This window comes from Carya illinoinensis, chromosome 10 (genome assembly GCF_018687715.1).
Source record: "Carya illinoinensis cultivar Pawnee chromosome 10, C.illinoinensisPawnee_v1, whole genome shotgun sequence".
Classification (NCBI taxonomy): domain Eukaryota; kingdom Viridiplantae; phylum Streptophyta; class Magnoliopsida; order Fagales; family Juglandaceae; genus Carya; species Carya illinoinensis.
The window spans coordinates 31,991,445-32,013,658 of NC_056761.1; the positions used below are offsets into that span (position 1 = coordinate 31,991,445).

General features: G+C 38.3%; 1 protein-coding gene and 1 long non-coding RNA gene across 2 annotated transcripts; both read left to right on the top strand.

Moving 5' to 3' along the window:
- The first annotated feature begins 11,137 nt into the window (after window positions 1–11,137).
- On the top strand, window positions 11,138–14,429 carry LOC122279079 (DNA-binding protein S1FA-like). The gene is made up of 2 exons (XM_043089407.1): window positions 11,138–11,383; window positions 14,022–14,429. Exons 1-2 carry the CDS (start codon window positions 11,330–11,332, stop codon window positions 14,235–14,237), a joined length of 270 nt encoding a protein of 89 aa, XP_042945341.1. The 5' UTR covers window positions 11,138–11,329; the 3' UTR covers window positions 14,238–14,429.
- Window positions 14,430–17,526: 3,097 nt separating this feature from the next.
- On the top strand, window positions 17,527–21,860 carry LOC122279080. Its single transcript, XR_006229445.1, has 2 exons — window positions 17,527–19,689; window positions 21,007–21,860. It is a non-coding gene; the product is annotated as an uncharacterized LOC122279080 (long non-coding RNA).
- The last annotated feature ends 354 nt before the right edge of the window (window positions 21,861–22,214 follow it).

A 22,214-nucleotide genomic window follows, 5' to 3' on the forward strand; every position in this document is an offset into this window, starting at 1 on the left:
GTGTATGAATCCAACGTACGTGCAATAAATTGGAATTCCGTCTCCAAAACAAATGATTTGAATCCCTCTAGCTATGTTTTTCTCTCCCAAAGAGTGTTCTCCAGTCAAAAACCGCGGCTCTAGAGTGAAGAATGGCCTTTTATATGGTCCCACGGCGGAAAACCTAAAATCTGTCAAAATACGATGTTCGCTCGAGCGGGGTGTCGAGCGCGCGTCGAGCGTTCGACTCTGCCTGATTTCGCTCGAGCGTCCTATCGAGCGCACATCGAGCGTTCGACTCTGCCTGATTTCGCTCGAGCGGCCAATGTCTCCGCTCGAGCGATCTTCGTTTTTCAGCAACCTGCTCGAGCTCCCTGTCGAGCGGCAGTCGAGCGTTTGAATCTGCCTGAATTCGCTCGAGCGGCCAAAAGCCTCACGCTCGAGCGAACTTGTAAACTCTGCAATATGAAATTTTGCAAGCCATCAAAGAGATAGGAGTTCTAAAAATGCCAGTACCTCCGGGCGTCGGTCCACAGTGTCAAATGTCAAGTTTGAAGTTGAGAAGTTCGATGGAACAAGCAACTTTGGCATGTGACAGTGTGAAGTCATGGACGTTTTGATCTAACAAGAGTTGGATATTGTGTTGGGAGGAAAGCCAGATGATATGACTAATCAGGATTGGAAGAAGCTTAATACTTAAGTTTGTAGTACAATCCGATTATGCCTTACCAAAGAACAAAAATATTTTGTCATGAGAGAGACAAATGCTAGGATACTTTGGTAGAAATTGGAGGATAAGTTCATGAAGAAGAGCATTGAGAGTCGTTTGCACTAGAAGAAGAAGCTCTTCAGATTCCAATTTCGTGAAGGTATTTCAATGTTTGAACATCTGAATAGTTACAACCAAATTCTTGCTAATTTGTTAAACTTGGATGTTGAAATCCAAGATGAAGATAAAGGTTTACTTTTGTTAAATTTCTTGCCTAATACATATGAGCATTTAATTACTACTCTATTGTATGGGAAGGAAAAGATTACTTTTGAAAATGTATATAGTTCTTTAATTAGCAATGAGTACCAGAAAATGGATAAGCAGGTACAATAAGATATATCAAGTGAAGCTTTAACAGTAAGAGGGAGACCACAGTTAAGGTATCCCAGAAAGAAGAACGGTTTTCAATCGAAAACCTGGGCCACATCACGTGGTTCATCAGTCAGTAGAAAACTTGCTAGAGACGAGTGTTCCTTTTGTCGCAACAAAGGACACTGAAGGAAGGATTGTCCCAACCGAAAGAGACAACAGCAGAATCAACCCTCCACAGCCAATGTCGGACAGAGATGATGATTCAGATTTTTCCTAGATAAGTTCATCATCCATTTGTCATTCTGATGAATGGATTATGGATTTCGGATGTACCTATCACATGTGTCCCAATCGGGACTGGTTTACTGACTCCACAAAGATTGAGGATAGAGCAATACTTATGGGCAATGACAGTGCCTTTAAGACTCAGGAAATAGGTAGCATTCGGTTAAAGCTGCACAATGGCAGCGTCAAGACTCTGACAAAAGTTTGGTACGTTCCTTACTTGCGAAAAAATCTCATCTCACTGGGATCTTTGGATTCAAAGAGATTCAGAATCGCCATTGAAGACAGAACTCTCAAAGTACTAATGGGAGTTCAAGTGGCAATGAAGGGCTTGATGCGAGAAAACTTGTACTTCTTGCAAGGAAGTACTGTTGATAGAAGAGCTTCCACAGGCTGTGAGAAGCTAGATGAGACTGATACCGACACCACTAGTCTTTGGCATATGCGTATGGGACACGCAGGAGAAAAAGTTTTGCAAACACTGGTGAAGCAAGGCTTACTCAAAGGTGCCAAGACTGGTAAACTGTCTTTCTATGAGCATTGTGTATTAGAGAAGCAGAGGCGGATCAAGTTTGAAACCGCAGTACACAATACACAGGGAATACTTGACTATGTGCACTCCGATGTTTGGGGACCTACCCAAAATGCATCTTTGGGAGGTAAACATTGGTTTGTAATATTTGTTGATGATTATTCTCGTCTTGTGGGTGTATACGATGAAGAAGAAAGATGAAGTGCTGAAAATCTTCCTTGATTGGAAGAAAATGGTTGAAACTCAGACCGGCAGAAAGATCAAGCAGTTCAGATATGATAATGGAGGTGAGTACACTTCAGACCCCTTCATAGAAGTATGCCGGAGAGAGGGAATTATCAGATACTTCATGTTATGAGGTACACCGCAGCAGAACGGTGTGGCAGAATGAATGAATCATACTTTATTAGAGAAAGTGCGATGTATGTTGCTGAATGTTGGATTCAGTAAGAAATTTTGGGCTGAAGCTGTGACATATGTCTGCCACCTCATCAACCGACTACCCGCAGCTGCCAATGACGGGAAGACACCCACTGAAATGTGGAGAGGTACACATACTACTGATTATGACTCTTTACAAGTTTTCGAATGTCCTGCTTACTATCATGCTAAAGAAAGTAAGCTTGATCCTAGAGCCAAGAAAGCAAAATTCTTAGGCTTTAGTATCGGTGTAAAAGGGTATAGACTCTGGTGCATAGAGTCCAAAAAGGTGATCATCAGTAGAGATGTAACATTCAACGAATTTGAGATGCTTAAGTCACATAAGCATAAAGATTCCAATGAAGGCGGCCATGGTAGCGAAACACCTGGTGATTCGCAAAAGGTGGAGTTTTCCACTCGAAAGGATTCAAGAGAAACAAATGGAGAGCATGGACAAGATGAGGTTGATAGTCCAGTCACAGTACCTCTAATACAACCTGACTCAATAGCAACCAACAGACCGAGACGAGAGAAACGTGTACCAATATGCTTTGTAGACTATGTGACATATGCATTACCAGCTGAAGGGGGTGAGATCCCAACCACTTACAGAGAAGCCATACAGTCCAGTGAACAAGTTGAATGGACAAAAGCGATGAATGAAGAGATGCAGTCTCTTCACCAGAACCAGACTTGGAAGCTTGTGCCGCTTCCAAAAGGAAAGAAGACAATTGGCTGTAAGTAGATTTTCAATCAGAAAGATGATCAAGCTGCTAAAAATGGAGTGCGATACAAAGCTAGGTTGGTAGCCAAGGGCTACGCTCAGACAGAGGGAATTGACTACAGTGAAGTATTCTCTCCTGTTGTGAAGCATTCATCCATTCGGATATTGCTAGCTTTGGTTGCACAATATGATCTTGAGTTAGCACAGTTTGATGTGAAAACAGCTTTCTTGCATGGTGATCTGGAAGAGGAGATATATCTGTCTCAACCAGAAGGTTTTAAGGAAGCTGGAAAAGAAAATTGGGTCTGCAGTCTGAAGAAGTCTCTATATGGCTTGAAGCAGTCACCTCGGCAATAGTATAAGGGGTTTGACCGCTTTATGATGGATCTGAAATACACTTGTTGCCAATATGATCATTGTGTATATTTCAAAAAACTTGTAGATGGATCTTTCATTTATTTGCTTTTTTATGTAGATGATATGTTAATTGCATGTAAAAGTAAGGAAGAGATAGATCGCTTAAAAACTCAGTTAAATAATGAGTTTGAAATGAAAGATCTGGGAGAAGCACGAAGAATACTGGGGATGGAGATCAGCAGAGATAGGGTGAAAGGTACAGTTCACCTTACTCAGAAGTAGTATTTGAATAGAATACTGCAACGATTCAACATCGACTCGAAGACGAAGCTGGTGAGTACTCCTAGGGCCCCATATTTCAAGCTCAGTGCATTGCAGTCTCCTAAAACCGATGAAGAGTGGGACAACATGAGGAATGTCCCCTATGCAAGTGTTGTTGGAAGCTTAATGTATGCCATGGTGTGTACACGACCTGATATCTCCCAGGCCGTTAGCTTAGTTAGTCGCTATATGCATAATCCTGGAAAGGTTCATTGGCATGCGGCTAAGTGGATTCTACGGTATATTTCAGGGACCGTAGATGTTGGTTTGAGGTTTGAGAAGAGTGAAGATAGTTTAGTAACTGGATATATTGATTCAGACTATACAGGTGATCTTGACAAACGCCGATCGACAACTAGTTATGTGTTCACTATGGCTGGAGGACCAGTTAGTTGGCGATCAACTTTGCAGTCGACAATTACACTATCATCAACTGAGGCTGAATACATGGCTGTAACAGAAGCCGTGAAAGAACCTATTTGGTTATAGGGACTGGTAACAGATTTGGGCTTTAAGCAACAAGAGGTTACCGTTTATTATGATAGTCAGAGTGCAATTCATTTGGCCAAGAATCAAGTATATCACTCTCGAACAAAACATATAGATGTTCGATTTCACTTTGTACGTGAAATATTAGAGAAAGATGACATCAAACTTCAGAAGATTGGCACTGAAGATAATCCAGCAGATATGTTGACGAAGGTCGTCACAGGAATCAAGTTCCAATACTGTTTGGACTTGATCAGTATTGTACACTGCTGAGCACCCTCGGGTGCAATGGAGCGTATTCAATAGCAGAAGTCTCTCACGTCAAAGAAAGAGGTGCATTTATTTGAAAAATGAATCAATTTGCAAGCAGCCTAGTATGACACACTTGGGTGGAGGGGGTGATTGTTGAAAGCCACCCAAGTGACCTAATTTGCACATGCATCGTAAGGTGCTTTGGCTTATTAGGCCACCCAGTCTCTAGCAGCTATGTTAAGCCACCCACCCTCTCCCAAGTCTGAAATAGCTGCAAATGGTGGGCTGCTCTATCCTATAAATAGGAGAGAGCTCAAATGCAAAAGATGCAGTGGGTAAAGAGAGAAATAGGGACGTGAGAGAGAAATAGAATTTTGTAGATTTTTTGTAAATCTTGTACAAATTCTATAAAAGAGGCTCTAGTGAACGTAAGCAATTTGCTGAACCACTTTAAAATTATTTTGTGTGATTTTCGGACAGGACGGAGGCACAACAGAATCTTGGTATTCGAATTCTCCGATCGAGTTCAAGGAGGCAAATAATCTTATTGATACGCCCGGAAATGGGCCTTTTAGGGAGGATGTGTCTGTTGCTGCAGTTTGGCCTTTTACCCTGGTTTGTACAGGAGGGGCCAATCCTCTGTTATGGAATATGTGATCACCTTTACCGTTAATTTTTCAGAAGACTTTAATATGTGATCATTTTAAATAAATGTACCAGTATTTTGATAACTCGAATATGAAAAGTTTAAAATTAATATTTTAATAGAATAACGAAATATTTGTTCAGTCTATTATCTGATATTGTAAAAAATGACTAGCTAAAGTTTGTAAAAATAAATTTTTTAACTAAATTTTAGTTAAAATTTGTTGAGACCAATGCTGCTCTTATGGTAGCTTCTTCTCCATTATCCTAAAATGTTCCAACATAATAAATTAGTGGCACCCTAAATTCTCATATAATCTGCCAATTCCTAATAAATTATTCATCAAATTGGTTCATTCACCTTCTAACGCCAACTTCAAACCCAGAATCTAAACCAGGCGGCAGGCAAGATGGTCAAGGTTACTACAAAAACAAAACGACAAACAGGGAAGAAAACTAGAAAATCCTCGACGAGTGAGTATGGGGAGTTGTCTTTTGATGACTTGGAAAATGGGGCCTCCGAGCGGCAACTTCACACCCAGAATCTAAAACCAAGCAAGATGGGCAAAAAATCGAAAGAATCCTCAATAATTAAGGAATTGGAGGATTTAGATCATCATGATTTGGAATTTGGGGCGCCCACACAGGAGGATTGCTACAATATCTATAAAGTTCCCGAGGCACTCCGCGGGATCAACGACAAGAAATGGTTTCGGCCCCGCGTCGTCACCATCGGGCCGTACTACAACTACAGCAACTACGAAGACAAACAGCAAAGCCTACTCCTCCCAGTGGTACAAAAGCAAAAGTGGAAGTTCTGCAGTATTCTACTGTCCCACGCCAAAATAAGCGAGAAAGAATTGATGGAAATCATAAGCCCACTTGAAGCGGAAGCCAGAGGTCATTACTCAGAAAAGACTGTATTTCATGCCGAGAAGAACAATGGCCGGTTCCTCAAAATGCTGATTCGTGATGGTTATTTTATATTAGAAGTGTTCCGAATACTTGGAAAATCGAAAAAGATCGAGTCTAATCATCCTCTCGCCTCCGTGGCATGGGCAATACCACAGTTCTACGGGGATCTTCTTCTGCTTGAGAATCAGATCCCCTTTGTTGTTCTGAAAAAGTTATTTGAAACTTCAAAATGCCTGATGAGGACTATCCTTTGTCCTTGCTTGCTTTGAGATTCTTTAACAAGGCAATGCGAAGATCCGATGAAGAACTCAAAAAGATGAGCGAGCATCCCAATGACAGCTTGCATTTGCTGGACTTGGTTCGGGGAAGTTTTATCAGCCCTGAAGTAGATCAGTCACCAAAGGAGAAAAAAAACAGTACCGGTGATATACTGCATCACGAAACTCCTTAAAGCAGGGATTAAGATCAAACTGCGTGAGGCGGCCGACAGTTTCTTGGCTGTGAAATTCAAGAACGGAGTGATTGAGATGCCCAAAATAACCGTAGACTACTTCATGCACTCTTTCGTGGTGAACTGTCGGGCATTCGAGCAGTTGGACAACGAAAGCTCCAAGCACATCACAGTTTACGCCTATTTCTTGGACTGCTTAGTAAACACAGCCAAGGACGTCGAGTACCTTTACGAACGCAACATCATTGACAGTTATGTTGGGAAGAACAGCGAGGTCGTGCAATTCATCAACAAGTTGGGGAAGGAGATGGATGTTGAAACCGATCAGTTTTATTTATACAACTTTTTTGAAAAGGTAACCCATCGTTATAATAACAAGTGGAAAGTGCAATGGACGGGGTTCAAGCATAGGTACTTTAATACGCCATGGTCATTCATTTCGTTATTGGCAGCCGGTGTGCTTTTAGTGTTAACCTTTTTGCAGACCTACTACACCATCTATGCTTATGTGAATCCTAAATAATGGGCTTAATTTCTCCTACTCGATTCGTCTGTTACGTGCATGCAGTGCATGTCTTCCATCACCAGCTACAAAGGTGTCCGTATGGGAAGCTAGATCATGTTCAAGTAATTGAACCGCGGTGTGCTTGATTAGCAGATAAGTTAGTTAGCTGTTTAGCTGTTTGATCATCATGGTATAAGTCTTCTAGTGTGCTTGTTTTACTTTTACATCTTGTCGTTTGTTTGTTTTAAGGACCATTAATGTGTTTTCTCTTTCAGGTGGCACTCGTAATCAGGGTAGGACTACGTGTGTTTGTCTTAATTCCATTGATAAAGTCTTTATCTGTAAGCCTTCCGCTATTGGGAGTACTTCAAATATCCTCGAAAACCTTTGCGTATTTCTCCATGGATTTTTAACAATTCTACGCCTAGCCTTTAGTACTATTGTAAGGTTTCATATCTATTGATTCAAGGGTCAATATTCTTGATTCTAGCCATAAAATATGTATAGCTTAGAATACGTTTACAACATTTTCTTTATATGTACATTGCATCTGTGTAAAGAAAGGAGTGAATGAAAATATACGTTGATACCAAAAATTGTCATGGTATTAGAGCAAGGCGATTCTAGGCCCTCTGTTATCATCGTCCCTTGACCATTCTTTTTTATCCTTCATCGTTCTCTATGGTAGACACCGGCAACATAGATAAATCTGATGAACCAGGATCTATCCTCACAGAATTGATTACCCAAATGGCTGAAGTTTTGACCAAAGCTCAAACCATGACCTAGACCACCGAAACTTCCACTGCTCCGATCAGTATCAATTTCCTCTCTTCCAGAACCAAGTACCTATATATGGTAACGTCCTCCTTAGTTCTCATAGAGATGCTGATAGTGGTGCCTGGATACTTGACTCTGGGGGCACCGACCACATGACATTTGATGTACTGACTTCTCACAAACCTCCCCACCACGGCGCATGAGTATTGCAAATGCCAATGGGGTCATTTCTTCGATCACAGGGGCTGGCACTATGACCCTGTCACCTTCTCTCTCATTATCTAATACATGTCCATTCTCTTTCACATAAATTGCTCTCTGTTAGTCAAGTTACCATGGATTCAAACTGTGTTGTGCTCATTTATCCCACTTTTTGTCTTCTTCAAGATATTCTCACCAAGGAGATCATTAGGCATGGTACTAAGAGGGTGGGATTATACTACATGGATGATTTCAGCATGGGGCGAGCACATCAAATGCATCATCCGAATGGTATAAAGGAGGGCCAAGTTTGGCAGTGGCCTCGTCGTTTGGGACACCCATCGTTTGGTTATATGAAACATTTATTTCTTGGTTTGTTTTCACATGTGCCGATTGTTGACGTTAAATGTGATGCCTGCATTGTAGCTAAAATTCTGAGCTACTTATCCCTTGCATTGTTTGTCTGGTTATATGCCTAAAAGTCTAAAAGTCTGAGCTAAAAGTCTAATAGTCTGGTTATATGCCTGCATTGTTTTTGCTGGGGACTGAAGGTCTTATTTCTCTCTTGATCAAGCTTGTACCAGGAAGCATATCAGTGGGATAAGAGTTTGTAGAGGTGCTCTTGTGGTGAATCATCTACTGTTTGTAGATGATAGTGTCCGTTTCTATAAGGCTTCTATTAAAGAGAACATGGAGATTCAAAGAATCCTGGGAGTTTATGAGAGTGCATCAGGCAAAAAAATCAATCAAGAGAAAACTCCAATGCTCTCTTTTTGGGAAATTTAAGAATTTTATAATTATGATAAGTACTTAGGCCTGTCACCTATGGTTGGGAAAGACAAGGAAAGAGCCTTCTCAGATATTAAGCACAAAGTTTGGCTAAAATTATAGAATTTGAATGAAAAACTATTATCTCAAAGGGGCAAAGAAGTTTTAATCAAAGTTGTTGCACTGTCCATTCCCACTTATGCTATGAGTTATTTTAAATTGCCCACTTCTCTTTGCACAGAATGAATAGATGATGGCTAAGTTTTGGTAGTGTTAGAAAAGGAAGAAAAGAGAATACATTGGGTAAGCGGGAAGATGATGTTTAATACTAAAGGAGATGGTGGTTTGGGTCTTAAAGACTTGAGAACTTTTAATGATGCCTTACTTGCAAAAGGGTGGAGACTAATACAAAATGGGGGTAGCCTACTTCATAAAATGTTCAAGGCTTAATCCTTTCCTAAACCAAAATTTCAAACATCAAATCTTGGATATAACCCATCATACGTGTGGAGGGGGGGATCTAGTCAGTGAAAGACAAATTGTTTCAGGGCTGCAAGTGGAGGGTTGGAAATGTGAGAGATATTAGAATATGGAAAGATAACTGGATTCCTGGCTTTAGAGATTTTCAACAGATGGGAGAGATGACCAAAGAAAATGATCAGAAGGTGGAGGATCTGGTTGATCAAAATAATGGTTGGTGGGATGTGCAGAAAGTAAGAAGACTCTTGCCTCTTGAAGCTGTTGATGCAGTCTTAAAAATCATTTTTAGTTTAGAGAACCATAAAGATAAATTGATATGGGAAATGGAGAAAAATGGGTGTTTCAGTGTGAGAAGTGCTTATAGAATCTTCAAAACTTTGAGAGTAGCAACAATAGAGGGAGAGCTCTACTAGCAATACAAATAAGAAGCTTTGGAAGAACATTTGGAGTATGAAGGTTACTCATAAGCTTAAGTTGTTTGCATGGAGGGCATGCATCAAGGCTCTTCCCACAAGAACTAATATGAAGAGGAGAAAAGTAGTTGAAGATGTAACATGCCAGCTTTGTTCTTCAGGTATAGAAAGCATAATATATGATCTTTGTCACTGGCAACTACTAGCAGATATGTGTGATAAGCAGTTTCATTAGCTCAGATCATCAGAACCTAATGCAGATTTTAGAGTGGTGGCTTGTCGAGTACAAGACAGTTATTGTAAAGATGAATTAGAGAAATTCTTCACGATAGCCTGGGCCTGTTGGTATAGAAAAAATCAATGGGTTTTTTTTTTATTTTTTTATTTTTTTTTAAGACAAACAGAGAGTACCAGAAGATGTTTTCAACTATGCTCTCTCTATGCATAAGTCCTACAAAGCAGTGAAGGTTCTAAATCAATGCAGCATCAAGAAAATGTCTCAATGGCAGCTACCTTCTTAGGTTACGACTAAACTCAATGTGGATGGGGCAACTTTTTATATGAAGGCAATGTAGGGTAGGTCTAATTTTAAGAGATTGGGGAGGAAAAGTTTTGATGGCTGTGAGTAAGAAAGAAGGTGTTGTGATGGAGCTATTAGAGATTGAACTTATAGCTATCCTGAGAGGGTTGCAATTCTGCATTCCTCTTGGTCTTGAGTCTTTATATATTGAAACTGATTCATTGCTACTACTCCAAGAGATTACAAGCTCTGCTATTTTGAATTCTATTTATGGGAATATAGTAACAGACATTCAGCAATTCAAGAGGAAATTACAAAGTTATTCAATTGTACACATCAATAGAGAAGCCAATGAAGCTGCACACAAACTAGCAAGGTTTTCTAGAAATATTAACTCTATTAATGTACGGTGGGATTCTATTCCTAGCTGTGTTCACCAAGTCCTATAGATTGATTTACATATGTAATATTGTTGGTAGTTAATGAGTTGTGTTTTTCTATAATATATATATATATATATAAAACGTTTTTTGCAACAGTATATTATAGACCACTTCATTGGCTATTCTTTCTCTTTATTTTCACGACAAAAAATATTTAAATTACTTAAATTAGATTAAATATATATTATTCTAGCCACAAACTAATTTGATAAAAATGGATTCATAAAACAATATAAATTTTTCTATTTATATATTTATTTTTAGAGAATTTCTATATAAAAATCTTACACATATTTCTACTTAATCAACATGCGATTATTATTTTTGTCTTTCTATTTTAATAATTAAATATGTGTATTTAAATAAAATGACGAAAATAAGAAATCAAATATTAATTAAGTAGAACTATGTGCTTGTAAGACTTCTTTGACTTCTATATAGCATTTATCTTTTTTAATTAAATATTAAATATAAAAAAAAATTAATAATAAAAAATGAGGAAGTTGGGGGCTAACTGGATTGAGGGCGTTAACATAAACCTACCGAAATACGCGTGCTGAGGGCATAATATGTCAAGCGAAACTGTTAATATATCACAGCGCTACAAAAACTCTTGCCAAACCAAACGGCGTCTGGTTTCCATCCGTCCGATCCCCTCTCGCTTTCTCTCGTTTGTGTTCTCGAACTTTCTTTGGAGTTTGGTTCAATTCGTTCGGCTCCCCGCCGAGAAGCTGAGCTGATCTCTCTCGGCTCTGAGTCGCACCCATGGATGACGAGTACGAGTTCGCTGACAAGGTTCCTCCCTCATTTGATCGCGTGGTACGTTTTCACACGGAACCCATAGGCATCCTTTTTTCAGATAACATAGAGATCTGTCTAAATGACATTAAGTTTAAGGCCTCTAAATCAAAGATCTACTGGAATATAATTGATCTTATTCATATTGTTTGATGGAGTCGTTATTATTACGATTTCCTTTCTAACATTCCTTGGGTGATTTTATTGGGTATATAATGTTTCCCGGAAAATTCTATGGGAAATCGTTATTTTTTGCCATGGTTACATCTTTCATGATTAATAATTTCCCTGCAAGCTTGAGGAAATTTACTATGCATGTCCAGTAAGGTTCAGGACATTGTAAATTTCCTAAACCTGATATTTGTTTCCTTTCCTGGAAATCTTCTCAAGTTTTAAGAAACAGAGCCAAGGAACTCTTCGTTAACTGAAATCTCGTATTGATTCGGCTGTATAGTTTCAGTTATTCGAGTTCGTAGGTCATTTATAATTCAATAAGTCCTAGTTTGGTTATACAGACTAGATGTGATGAGAAATGTGTGAATGGTAGTGAGATGATTTATGAATAGTAGTGAAATTATTTGGATTAAGATGTTTTATGGAGTTTTAGGAAATGAGAAAAAATTGAATAAAAAAATTATAAAAATAAAATATTGTTAAAATATAATTCTTTAATATTATTTTTTATTTTGGGATTTGAAAATTTTGAATTGTTTTTTGTATTTTGTTTGGAAGTTTGGGAAAGTTGTAATGATTAAGTAATGGATTAGATGAAAATGTTGAAAATTGTTTTTGTTTGAATGGTGTTTGGATGTTGAGATGAGATGAGATGGGATGAGACCATTCGTGAAACCAAATGGAGCCTAACATTTTATGAATTTTTTTCCATAATTTCTAGGTAAGTTATTTCAATTCCGTGAGAGAGAGTTATCCAAATGCATATTCAATTTGAACCAATGCATTGCATCACTTATTTAATGCAGAAATGCAAGTCGAGAGAAATTGTCATGGGTACGGATCCTCTTCAGGAGGACCATATTTTTGTCCATGCTATGTGTTATTCTGTTACCGTCGTACACTTTGCTTGTAGTCTTTGTTGTTGCTGATTATGAATGATCTGTTCGTTCTCTACATTTTTCCTTTTAACATTTTAGCAGAACTTTTAAACTCTTAAATGCTTATTGCACCCATAATGTATTGATGCAACTGATAGGGGAAAGAAAGATTTTCTGATAACATTGATCAGAACCCATTTAAGAGCATATCCGTATTGTCCCCTAAATCACCAGTTCAACGAGAATTGTTATTTCCACAAACTATTTCCAAAGAAGGCGATTACTGCAAATTACTGAAAGCAGCCAAAAATCTCTAAGATCCAAATTGCTCCACACAGTGCAAATTTAAATCCCACGTACCAAACTCCAAGCCACAATCTTAATGAATGGTAAACATCCCCATACCTAGAGCATCCAATAAGCAACCAATGAATAAGAATATCCCACAGCCCAAAAGAACACTAACAAATCTGAACCACAGAAGTAGAGGAAACTTATTGGATGGGTACTCAGTTTTTGTGACGGTGCTTACAGATTTCTGCATTTAATCACAGGCTGCTTACTCAAGCCTTCAATCTTCTTCTTGTTAATAGAACAATAATAAACCTTTTCGATTTGAAGAACTTCCTGGATTTCTTGGTGTCATCTTCACCAACCCTTTTCATCTCTCTGTTCTCTTCTTCTTAGGCTTATTGATTTGCCTCATATTTTGTTCACATGATGAGCTGAAGTCTCCATTTGATCTGCACCTTTAAAAAACAAAAGAATACTTATGTTCTTTTTTCTCTAACCTTACTCGTTTGGGAAATGCCTATGTGCATGGAGATACTTACCTTCCCCATTATCAATTTCGAGTTCAAATTCTTATATTAAATCGGATCACTCACCAATAATTCCTGTCTACATTTTGGAGCTCATGTAAGCTTGAAAAACCCTATTGTAGAAAAATAAGATATTATTTTTACTTCAAGTATAAAAACTTCTATAAAGCATTACATTTAAATAATATGAATAAATAGGATTCATTGATTACTTATAAAAAAAGAGCTTCTTTATACCAAGTATGCGGAATTGACCAGAGAGTAGATGTATTTGATTGGTACTCATTATCAAAAGAAATTAGTTATTTCTTACTTATAAAAAATTTAGCTATTTCTTACTTATTAAAAATTTAGTTATTTCTTAGACATAATCAGTAAGCTTGCAGAAATATCAGCTTCCAAATCCAATTTTAAAGGGCTTGATTTATTTCTGAAAAAAAAAAAAAAAAAAGTTGGAAGACTATAGAAAAACTTTAAAATCCAATCTAGTGTAGGTTATGCCCCTAGTATTGCTTATCAAAATTGACACTGCTGCTTTGTTATGCTTGAACTCATCTTAAAGTTTGGCCATTTGTTAACATGCTTGAATTGATTGTACTAGCAAAATATGTGAACATCATTGCCTAGGAGAATAAAATACCAATGTTAATGATTTAGACCATAAGCTGGATTGCTTGCGTTGATGTTATATGGTGGGCTTTGTCATCCTTTCTCAGTTTTTTATTTGCTGTTGCTTTCAGTCTGATGTGTCCTCGCAAAAATATGATTTGTTATTGCAATGATTAGGGAGATATGATCAAGAATGCTGAAGCCAAAGGGTTCAACCCTGGACTGATAGTGCTGCTGGTTGTTGTTGGGCTATTGTTGATATTCCTTGTTGGAAATTATGTACTTTACATGTATGCACAAAAAACTCTTCCTCCAAGGAAAAAGAAACCTGTCTCCAAGAAGAAGATGAAGAGGGAGAGAATGAAGCAAGGCGTTTCTGCACCTGGAGAGTAGAAACTCAAGATATGCTTTCTTGTGTTCATCTCAATTTCGAACTATTAGCGGAAATTCCCTTTCTTCTGGTGTTGAGAGTGTCTTAGTTACTTTTCTTCATCTCCCTGACATCAGTCAAAATTTAACTTTATAATTAGAAGTTAACTTAATATTAAGTTAGACCAAGAAGTAAGAATGTTTTGTTTGTTTTTCTGATGGAGTTTTTAATTGCTCTGTTCCCTCTTGTTCACTAGTCTCTTCTGTTTTATTCTTAGGGTGTAAGGGTTATAGGAGCGCCTGGTGGTGTTGGTCCTTACATTGGTATATTTTAAGCTTTATCTTTTTTGTTTTTTTTTTTTTTTGTCGTTTTGTTACCCCTGTTAGGACCAGAACACCGTACTGCTGCCACCTTAGCATTCAGGTTAGGTATGTATGGGCTTAGAGCAGGACTTGGCATGTGACTGTTGTAATGGAGAGTGTTATCCATTCATTAGGCCTTTCTCGAGTGTTCAGTTTTCTCGATGCAAGTGCAAGGGGTGTAGATGAGCGGTATTGGCTTAACATAGTTTTTAGTAAAACAGAAAAAAGAATAAAGGATATTTGTGTCACATTACCTGACTTATAGCACTAGCATTGATTTAGCCTTAGTTTAGGCAATTATTTTGCTAAACATTCTACTTTTGCATCTTGGCTAACCTATTAAAAACCAGCACCTCCTTGGATTAGCAATCCTTCTCTCTCTGATAAAATGTTGTTGTAGTTGTTATGATTTATCTATTTTGTGTGTTTAAATCCATCAAATTAGCTTCATTTTCATTTTCATAATTTCCAGCAACTTATACACGAAATTACTTAAAATCTTGCAAGCACAAAGCATTAAAATAAAAGGTAAAATCAGCTTCATGCTTGCATTTTCCGCAACCTATACATGAAACAGATTATAAACTAGTGAGTTCTTTCTTCAACAAAATATGTTTGTACCAAATATTTACCAGTGTTCTACTATAATATAGTTCTAACAAATATTTCTAGGACATGGTGGCTAATAGTGTTCAACTATATCCAACAGCAGATGTAGAACATATAAATCAGTGTTCAACAATCCAGAAACTATATCCAGTAGCAGCTATAGAACATATAGAAGCAACGGCAGTATGTACACTAATGAACAAAAACATCCCAGAGAAATAGCGCAGCAACAGCAGCAACTCGAGAGGTTACATAGTTGATGATTTGTTTCAATTAAGCTTCTGGCAATAATGAAATTACATTGTTTCAGAAGAAAAAGAAACATGATGGACTTGAGTTCTCCACAAACCCCTTTACAACCCTCAGCAGATAAAGATAAACATGATGATCAAGAATTTGACCTTGAATTCAGAACAGTGATGTGTAGAGTAGTTGTTGAATTGGCTGTGAGCTTGACCCAAAGCAAACAAGGAAAGTACAATTTGATTCACTAAATATGGCAAACAAGGAAGACAAACAATGAAATTACATTAAAGATTGCATAGTTGTGACCCCCCCAAATTTCCACGCACGGACACGGGAAAATCGAGACGTCCGGATGATGACATCACGGGTCACCACCCTATCGACGTATGCCAAGTGTGTGGATAAGTAACGAATGTGCACGAGAAACACGCAGCGAAAGGTAAAGTCATAAACTAAGTAGAAGAATTTTTCTTGTTTAAAACAAAGCTGTTCAAAACATACATAAATAAATATTACAAATCATAAATATAGCTTTAAACCAAATACAAAACATAAACTTCAGCACCCCGGCAGAACTGTATCCTCGGGCTCAGCCTCCTCCTCCTTATCCTTGATCTCTGCACCAAAATCTACGATACCAAAAATGGTGCCGCAGGTAAGTAAAATTCAAACTCCACCAGATAAAAACATATAGAACTCAAACAATATGCATGAAGTGATGCCAATGCACAAAACCCATAAAATCATATTTTTACCACACACGCCAAAAATCTCATTTGGCCCAAAAACATAACCATTAAAACCATTCATCGACATTATCCCAGATAATGGCCCAAAACTGCTACCATCATTTTCCCATAAAATATATCAGAAGCCTCAACACATCCTGGCCATCCTGGCGCGTTCGTAGCCAAGCCTCCCCTAGCCCCTGCTCTCGTCGTCGTCCAGCGACAACTCAGGAGACGTCACTCAGTTTATTTCGCTCCCGAGTGACCAGAGGAGCTCCACCGGGATAATACCTCATCCTGACTTGGGGTCGTGATACACACGCACCCAAAAACCATTTACGCCAACAAAACATGATTTTCTCACTTAAAATCAAATGCGCATAAATGCAATATAAATGCAACTTCAAGGCATAAAACAACCAACCAATTCAAATCAACACATCAAGCAATTCCGTCTTCAATCCATCCGACCCCCGAACTCCTCAGACTCAGTCTGGAATTAGCCAACCAACAGAAAATATTTATTATATGAGCAAAATATATTAAAATCTAAAAATAGAGTTTAGAAAATACTTACAGCGCTATATGATATTTTTAGAAAGCTCGCGGCGTTGCAAACGGCAGAAAGAAAGCAACGTAACAGTGAAATTTCATTGTGGCCGTGGGTTGTAAAATACCCACTTTTGAACGGGGACAAACCAAGGCTCGAGATTGATAGGGAAGGGTCTAAGGATGCTTATGAAACTAGTGGAAGTGGAGTTTGGCCGTGGGTGGCGGCGGAAACGGCGGAGGAAGGGCCGAAATGCTCAAAACGGAAACTAGCTCGTGGGAGCTGTTCCGGTGACTGTTAGAGGCTGGAAATGGGTGGGTTAGGACGGCAAGGAGTCGGTGATGAAGTGGTGAAGAGGTGGTGGCCGGAGGTGGAGCGACGGCAGCAGATTGGAGCAAAAACTGCTCGTCTTGAAGGTGGATTTTCGGCTAAACGGCAGCTCCATTGGTGGTGGAATTTTGTGGAGTGGTTTACCGGAGGGAGGGGAAGATTTTGGTGGGGGTGGTGTGCCGCACGGTGGCCGGCAGCGGTGGTTTTGGGAGAGAGAGAGAGAGAGAGAGACGGACGGGGGAGGGGGGTCGCGCGGGAGGGGAGGGAAAAGGAAGAAAAAAAAAGAAAAAGAAAGAAAGAAAAGAGAAAGAAAAGAGAAAAAAGAGAAAAAGGAAAAAGGGAAAAAAAAAAGATGGAGGGAAGAAATGAGGTCCAGTCCTCACTCCAGAAATCAAAATAGATCCGTCGAAAACGACATTAAAAACCGTAAAACGACTAAATAAATTAAACACCGCATCAAATAAATAAAAACCAATTTAAAACGTAATAATTTAAAATAAATAAATCAATATATTAATTAAATTAAAAACAACCATTCAGTGAAAATACACGTAAAAGCGGATCATCACAATAGTCGTGGCCCATGGCATTTTGGTTCATTGACCTATTCTCTGTGTTTAGGTATATATGCAATAATTTTAGTATGCTTGCTGCTTTTGCTAATAATTGACAGTGATTGTTCGAGTAGTAAATTCCTAGAATCTGATTCACATAAAGAAATACTGGATGCTTTAAACAAGAGGTATAAACAAGAGCAAATTAGCATGGACATGTTCACTAGGTCTCTTTTATTGGCTCGGTTTCTTAAACCATCTATCGCCATGGACAGTATTAGTTTTACAAGCACCAAGTAAACTTTTTCTCTGAGATTCTTGACAAATCCGACTTTTCCCTCCTTTTACCCTTTTTGTTTTTTACATTTTCGTTTACCTTGTTTTGTTAGATGTTAGAAGCTGGTTCAGCCGTTGCCCATCCACCATCACCACTTCCACACACTCAACCCACCATTAGAGTTTCTTTCTGTTGATCCACCTCACTTCCGCTACCAAGCCTCCATCCCATCAACGCGTGAAGCCGACTCTTCGTCCCATCTTGCCGCAAGGCTTCTGTCATCCTGTATTCAAGTAGCGGTTCTATCACCCACCTTCCATAAGCATGGCATCCTTTATTCTCCTTTGTCATGGGGTGACTTTTGGTTTATGTTCTCTTTTCCAAGGATTCAATTTCACATCACACCAACAATGCAGGTGGGTAGCCTTTCCTCCTCCCTCCCTAGCGATCATATTTCTTTCAAGGGTAGCAGCCTTTCCTCACTCAGTTCATCTACCTCCTTTACCAAGCGTTTCTTCTTGTTGGCGCTTGGCAACCCCCTTAATTTCCCCCATTTCTTCTCAATTTTCCTTGATGCCTTCTTCATTTTCTTGTTTTTTCGAAGATTTGTACCTACTCAACCAGCTTTCACCAACACGCATACAAACTCATCGTCTCCATATCCAACTCGTCTACCTCATCATTTTGGCCTTAAAACTCACATATTTCACATTCACACGGCAACCATTCACATATTTAACATTTCCCTGCAATTTACTGTATCTTTGTTGTTATTTATAGTTGTCTTTTAATTCTACTTCTCCGTATTATTTCTCTTTTGATAATATAATATGTATCTTTATCGACAGAAAAAATAAATAAAAGGATTCAACTACCTCAAGTTTTAATTAAAGTTTTAAAAGTCGAACTAAAAAAAATATTAAATAAATAAAGAAGTTGAATAGGGGAAAAGTTGTGCACCTACATTTGAGGGCTCTTGTATTGAAGCCTTCACCTATTGGTGAGAAAGTCTGAATCAGGATATGGTATAAATCAAGCCTTTTACACCCTCCAATGGAGAGTTGACTCATGAGCTCTCCATCGAGCTTAAAATAAGCCCATTCATACTGAATTAAAATTATAAATAATTAAACTTAGAGAGAGAGAGAGAGAGAGAGAGAGAGAAGAATAGCTTAGTCAGTCCGACACCACCTCCGGCATCAAAGTAGTGGATGGCCACCATGGTTCAGTGCCAGGGTGGCACAGGATTGGCCAAAACCAACCAAAATAAAGAGATATGGCGCTTGGGTGATGTCGAACTGGCCAAATCTAGTCATCTAGTCAATTCTATCGAATACAACAAAGTGGTGGCATTGGATGTGGCAAATCCGATAGAATCTACCAAGTTCGGCATTGTGGTGGTGTTGGATCCAACCTTGGTTGCCATATTAATTTCTGGCGAGCTCCGGCTGCAGCTCATAAATGGTTGGTGTGGCAGCCACCTCCCGCAATGCCAAATTATTATTTTTTTTAATTTATTATTCCAACCGTTTATCAAGGTGGTGGCCTCGGCCTTGAGTGACCATCATAATGATGTTTAATGATTGTCTTAAGAACAATTAGCATTAGGGTTTATATTTTTGGATTTAAGATTTTTCTTTAAGAAGAAAACAATAATCTAGTGTAGTTGAACTTACTATAAAATCTGTAGGATGTTGAAGTGGTGCATCAGGATTGGAGGGTACCCAATCCTGCCAGCAACAACCCCCCTTATTGGGCAAGAAAAGGCAGCAGAGGAAAATCCAGCAAAAACAACGTAACATTGCCTCGAGCCCCAACCGTAATAACAAACTCTCTCTCTCTCTCTCTCTCTCTCTCTCTCTCTCTCTGTTTAATCATTTTCGTCTCAATATATGTTCTGCAGTGTTTACATTCAATTGCTGAACATTGAGGACAATGTCACATTTAGTTGGGGGGAGGGTTTTCTGTTAAAAATGTGTTAAAATTTTGTTAAAAAAAAAAAGATTTGTTGAGGTCATGAAACATGTGGAATGTAGTGCAAATATGAGTATATGTCAAAAGAGTGACTTATCCACTTTATTTAGTTATTAAACCAAGGGAAAAATGTTAAAAGTTTTGCTAAAACACACACAACACATACCTGGAAGGCCTATAAAGACTACATTGAGTCATTGTTGGTTGATTTACATTTCAATTGTTTGAGACTCTAATGAACCATATTCTAATGGCTTAGGAAGAGATCTGAAATGAATTAAATGAGAAAAGGGACAAGCCAGGGATCCAAAAAAAATAAAAAAAATAAAAATAAAAAAATAAAAAAATCCTTTAGGTAGACTAGTGGTAAGGGCTGACTTGTGAAAGTGTGGATAGGCGCACATTCATAGGTCCGATTCCCCCACTAGAAAATCTAAAAAATCATAAAAAAACAAAAATTACGTTTGTGTAGTGGAAAAGGTTGCCTATTACCGGAGTTCTTACAAAAAAAAAGTAGGCACCTTTCAAAGTGTAATAGCGTGAAAGCCGCCACTACAATGGTTTTGAATTAGAGTAAGACCATGTGGTTTTCTCAGATTGGTTGTTGTGATTAAAACTGTTAACGTCTCTTGGTAGTCGATCTTGGAATTCTAACCCCATTTCCATGCACTTGAAAGAAAGCAAGCTTTGTTAAATGTAATTCACTTGGTTGATTAACTAAATTGTGTATAAATCTCTCAGTTGATACAAAATTCAGATTAATCTATCTCCAGTGTTCTTAAACTCAACAAGTCTATTTCATAGCATGTGATTTTTAAATTTTCTGAAATTGTAGTTGGTAATCTCACCTTTGCATGAATTCATTCGCTTTGTTTGCTAGAGTCTACCAATAAGCTAGTTGGGGGGTGTGATGAAGTGCTAAAATTGCATGATTAAGTTACTTAAGCGAACAAATTGTTTAATAAAAAATGATTTAAGTACTTAATTATGCAATAGATCACATTACTTTATTCAATTGATAAATTCTAGTATTTTGGTGCTTAAAAAGATTTATAATGCAATTGTTTCACATGAAACAAGACAAGCACCTCACATGCATGCAACACAAACTCACACATGCTAAAAGCAAACAAACTCACTCGGACAACACATGCACATGCAGAACAAGAAGAATCATTCGGGATGTGCACACATGCAGAAAAACAGATGCAGAAAATGTGGACCTACAAAAACACATGCACATGCAGTGCAGAAAGCATTCGGACCACATGACAGCAAATATGCAGACCATTCATCACATGGACAGCACATGCAGAACAGAAAAATCACATGGACAGCAACCAATCATTCGGAAAGCAGCTCACACATGCACATGCAGGATAGCAACTCACACTTGCAGCAGCACATGTACAGCAGCAGAAAAATCTTTCAACAAAGCAGACAATCACGCTGAAGGAAAAGCAATTGGACAGCATCAGCAGAAGATCATTCGGACCACAACATCACACATGCAGAAAATTCTACCATGCAGCAGACTAAAACATACAAACATGCAGAAAAATACAAACATACAGACCAAACTCACATGAACCGAAAGCAGCAGCAGAAGTTTTTGACCCTTTACTTTTCAAACTTGTTTTTATATGGCAGGGAGACTTTTGTTCATGGAGGAGGAGTAGTTTTCGGTTTGGCAGCAGCAAGACTTGGGCAGCTGTTTTTCTTGACTTTTACTTTGATTCATTTCTTTTTCTTGCTTTCAGTTTGGCAGCAAGAGCGGGAGAGTTTCAGTTTTTCTTCTTTCTTTTCTTCTGGTTAAAGGAAAGAGTTGTTGTTGGGAGGGGGACTTTGGATCTTTGCATTTTCCGTGGGAGATAGAACTCTCTCTCTCGGTTTCATTGTTTTTGTTTTTTTTAGTTTTATTACTGGGTTGTTTCGTTAGGCAGTAGGAGTAGCTCTTATTTTTATTTTACTGCAGTTCAGTTCAGCATTGAATTTATTTACTTTTTCGTTTTCATCTTTTGGGAATTTTTCTGTTTTAGTTTCTTTTATTTTTCATTTCAGAAGTCTCTCGTTTTTATTGTTCTACTAGTCTTTAGTTTAAGATTTCAGACGGATGGAAGGTCCTCTCTTCCTCTTGGATTTCATTGTTCTTTTGGCTGTTTACTTTTTTTTCACATTTTCGTTCTTTTAGAGACACAGGAGAGTCGGTGGCCTTGCGGCGCTGGTTTCATTTTTTTTGCTTTACGTTGTATGTTTTATTATTTTTATTTCTTTTCAGTTTTTATCATGGCTCAACTTAGATTAATCTTTGTTGCTAGAAATATTATGCGTAGCTAATTTTTTAAGCTTGGGTTGCGGAATGGGGTGTGA

Coding starts and splice junctions, on each gene's coding strand:
- LOC122279079 (XM_043089407.1), top strand. CDS start 11,330: ATGGATGACGAGTACGAGTTCGCTGACAAGGTTCCTCCCTCATTTGAT. Junction 11,384..14,021: donor CTCCCTCATTTGATCGCGTG/GTACGTTTTCAC, acceptor TGCAATGATTAG/GGAGATATGATCAAGAATGC.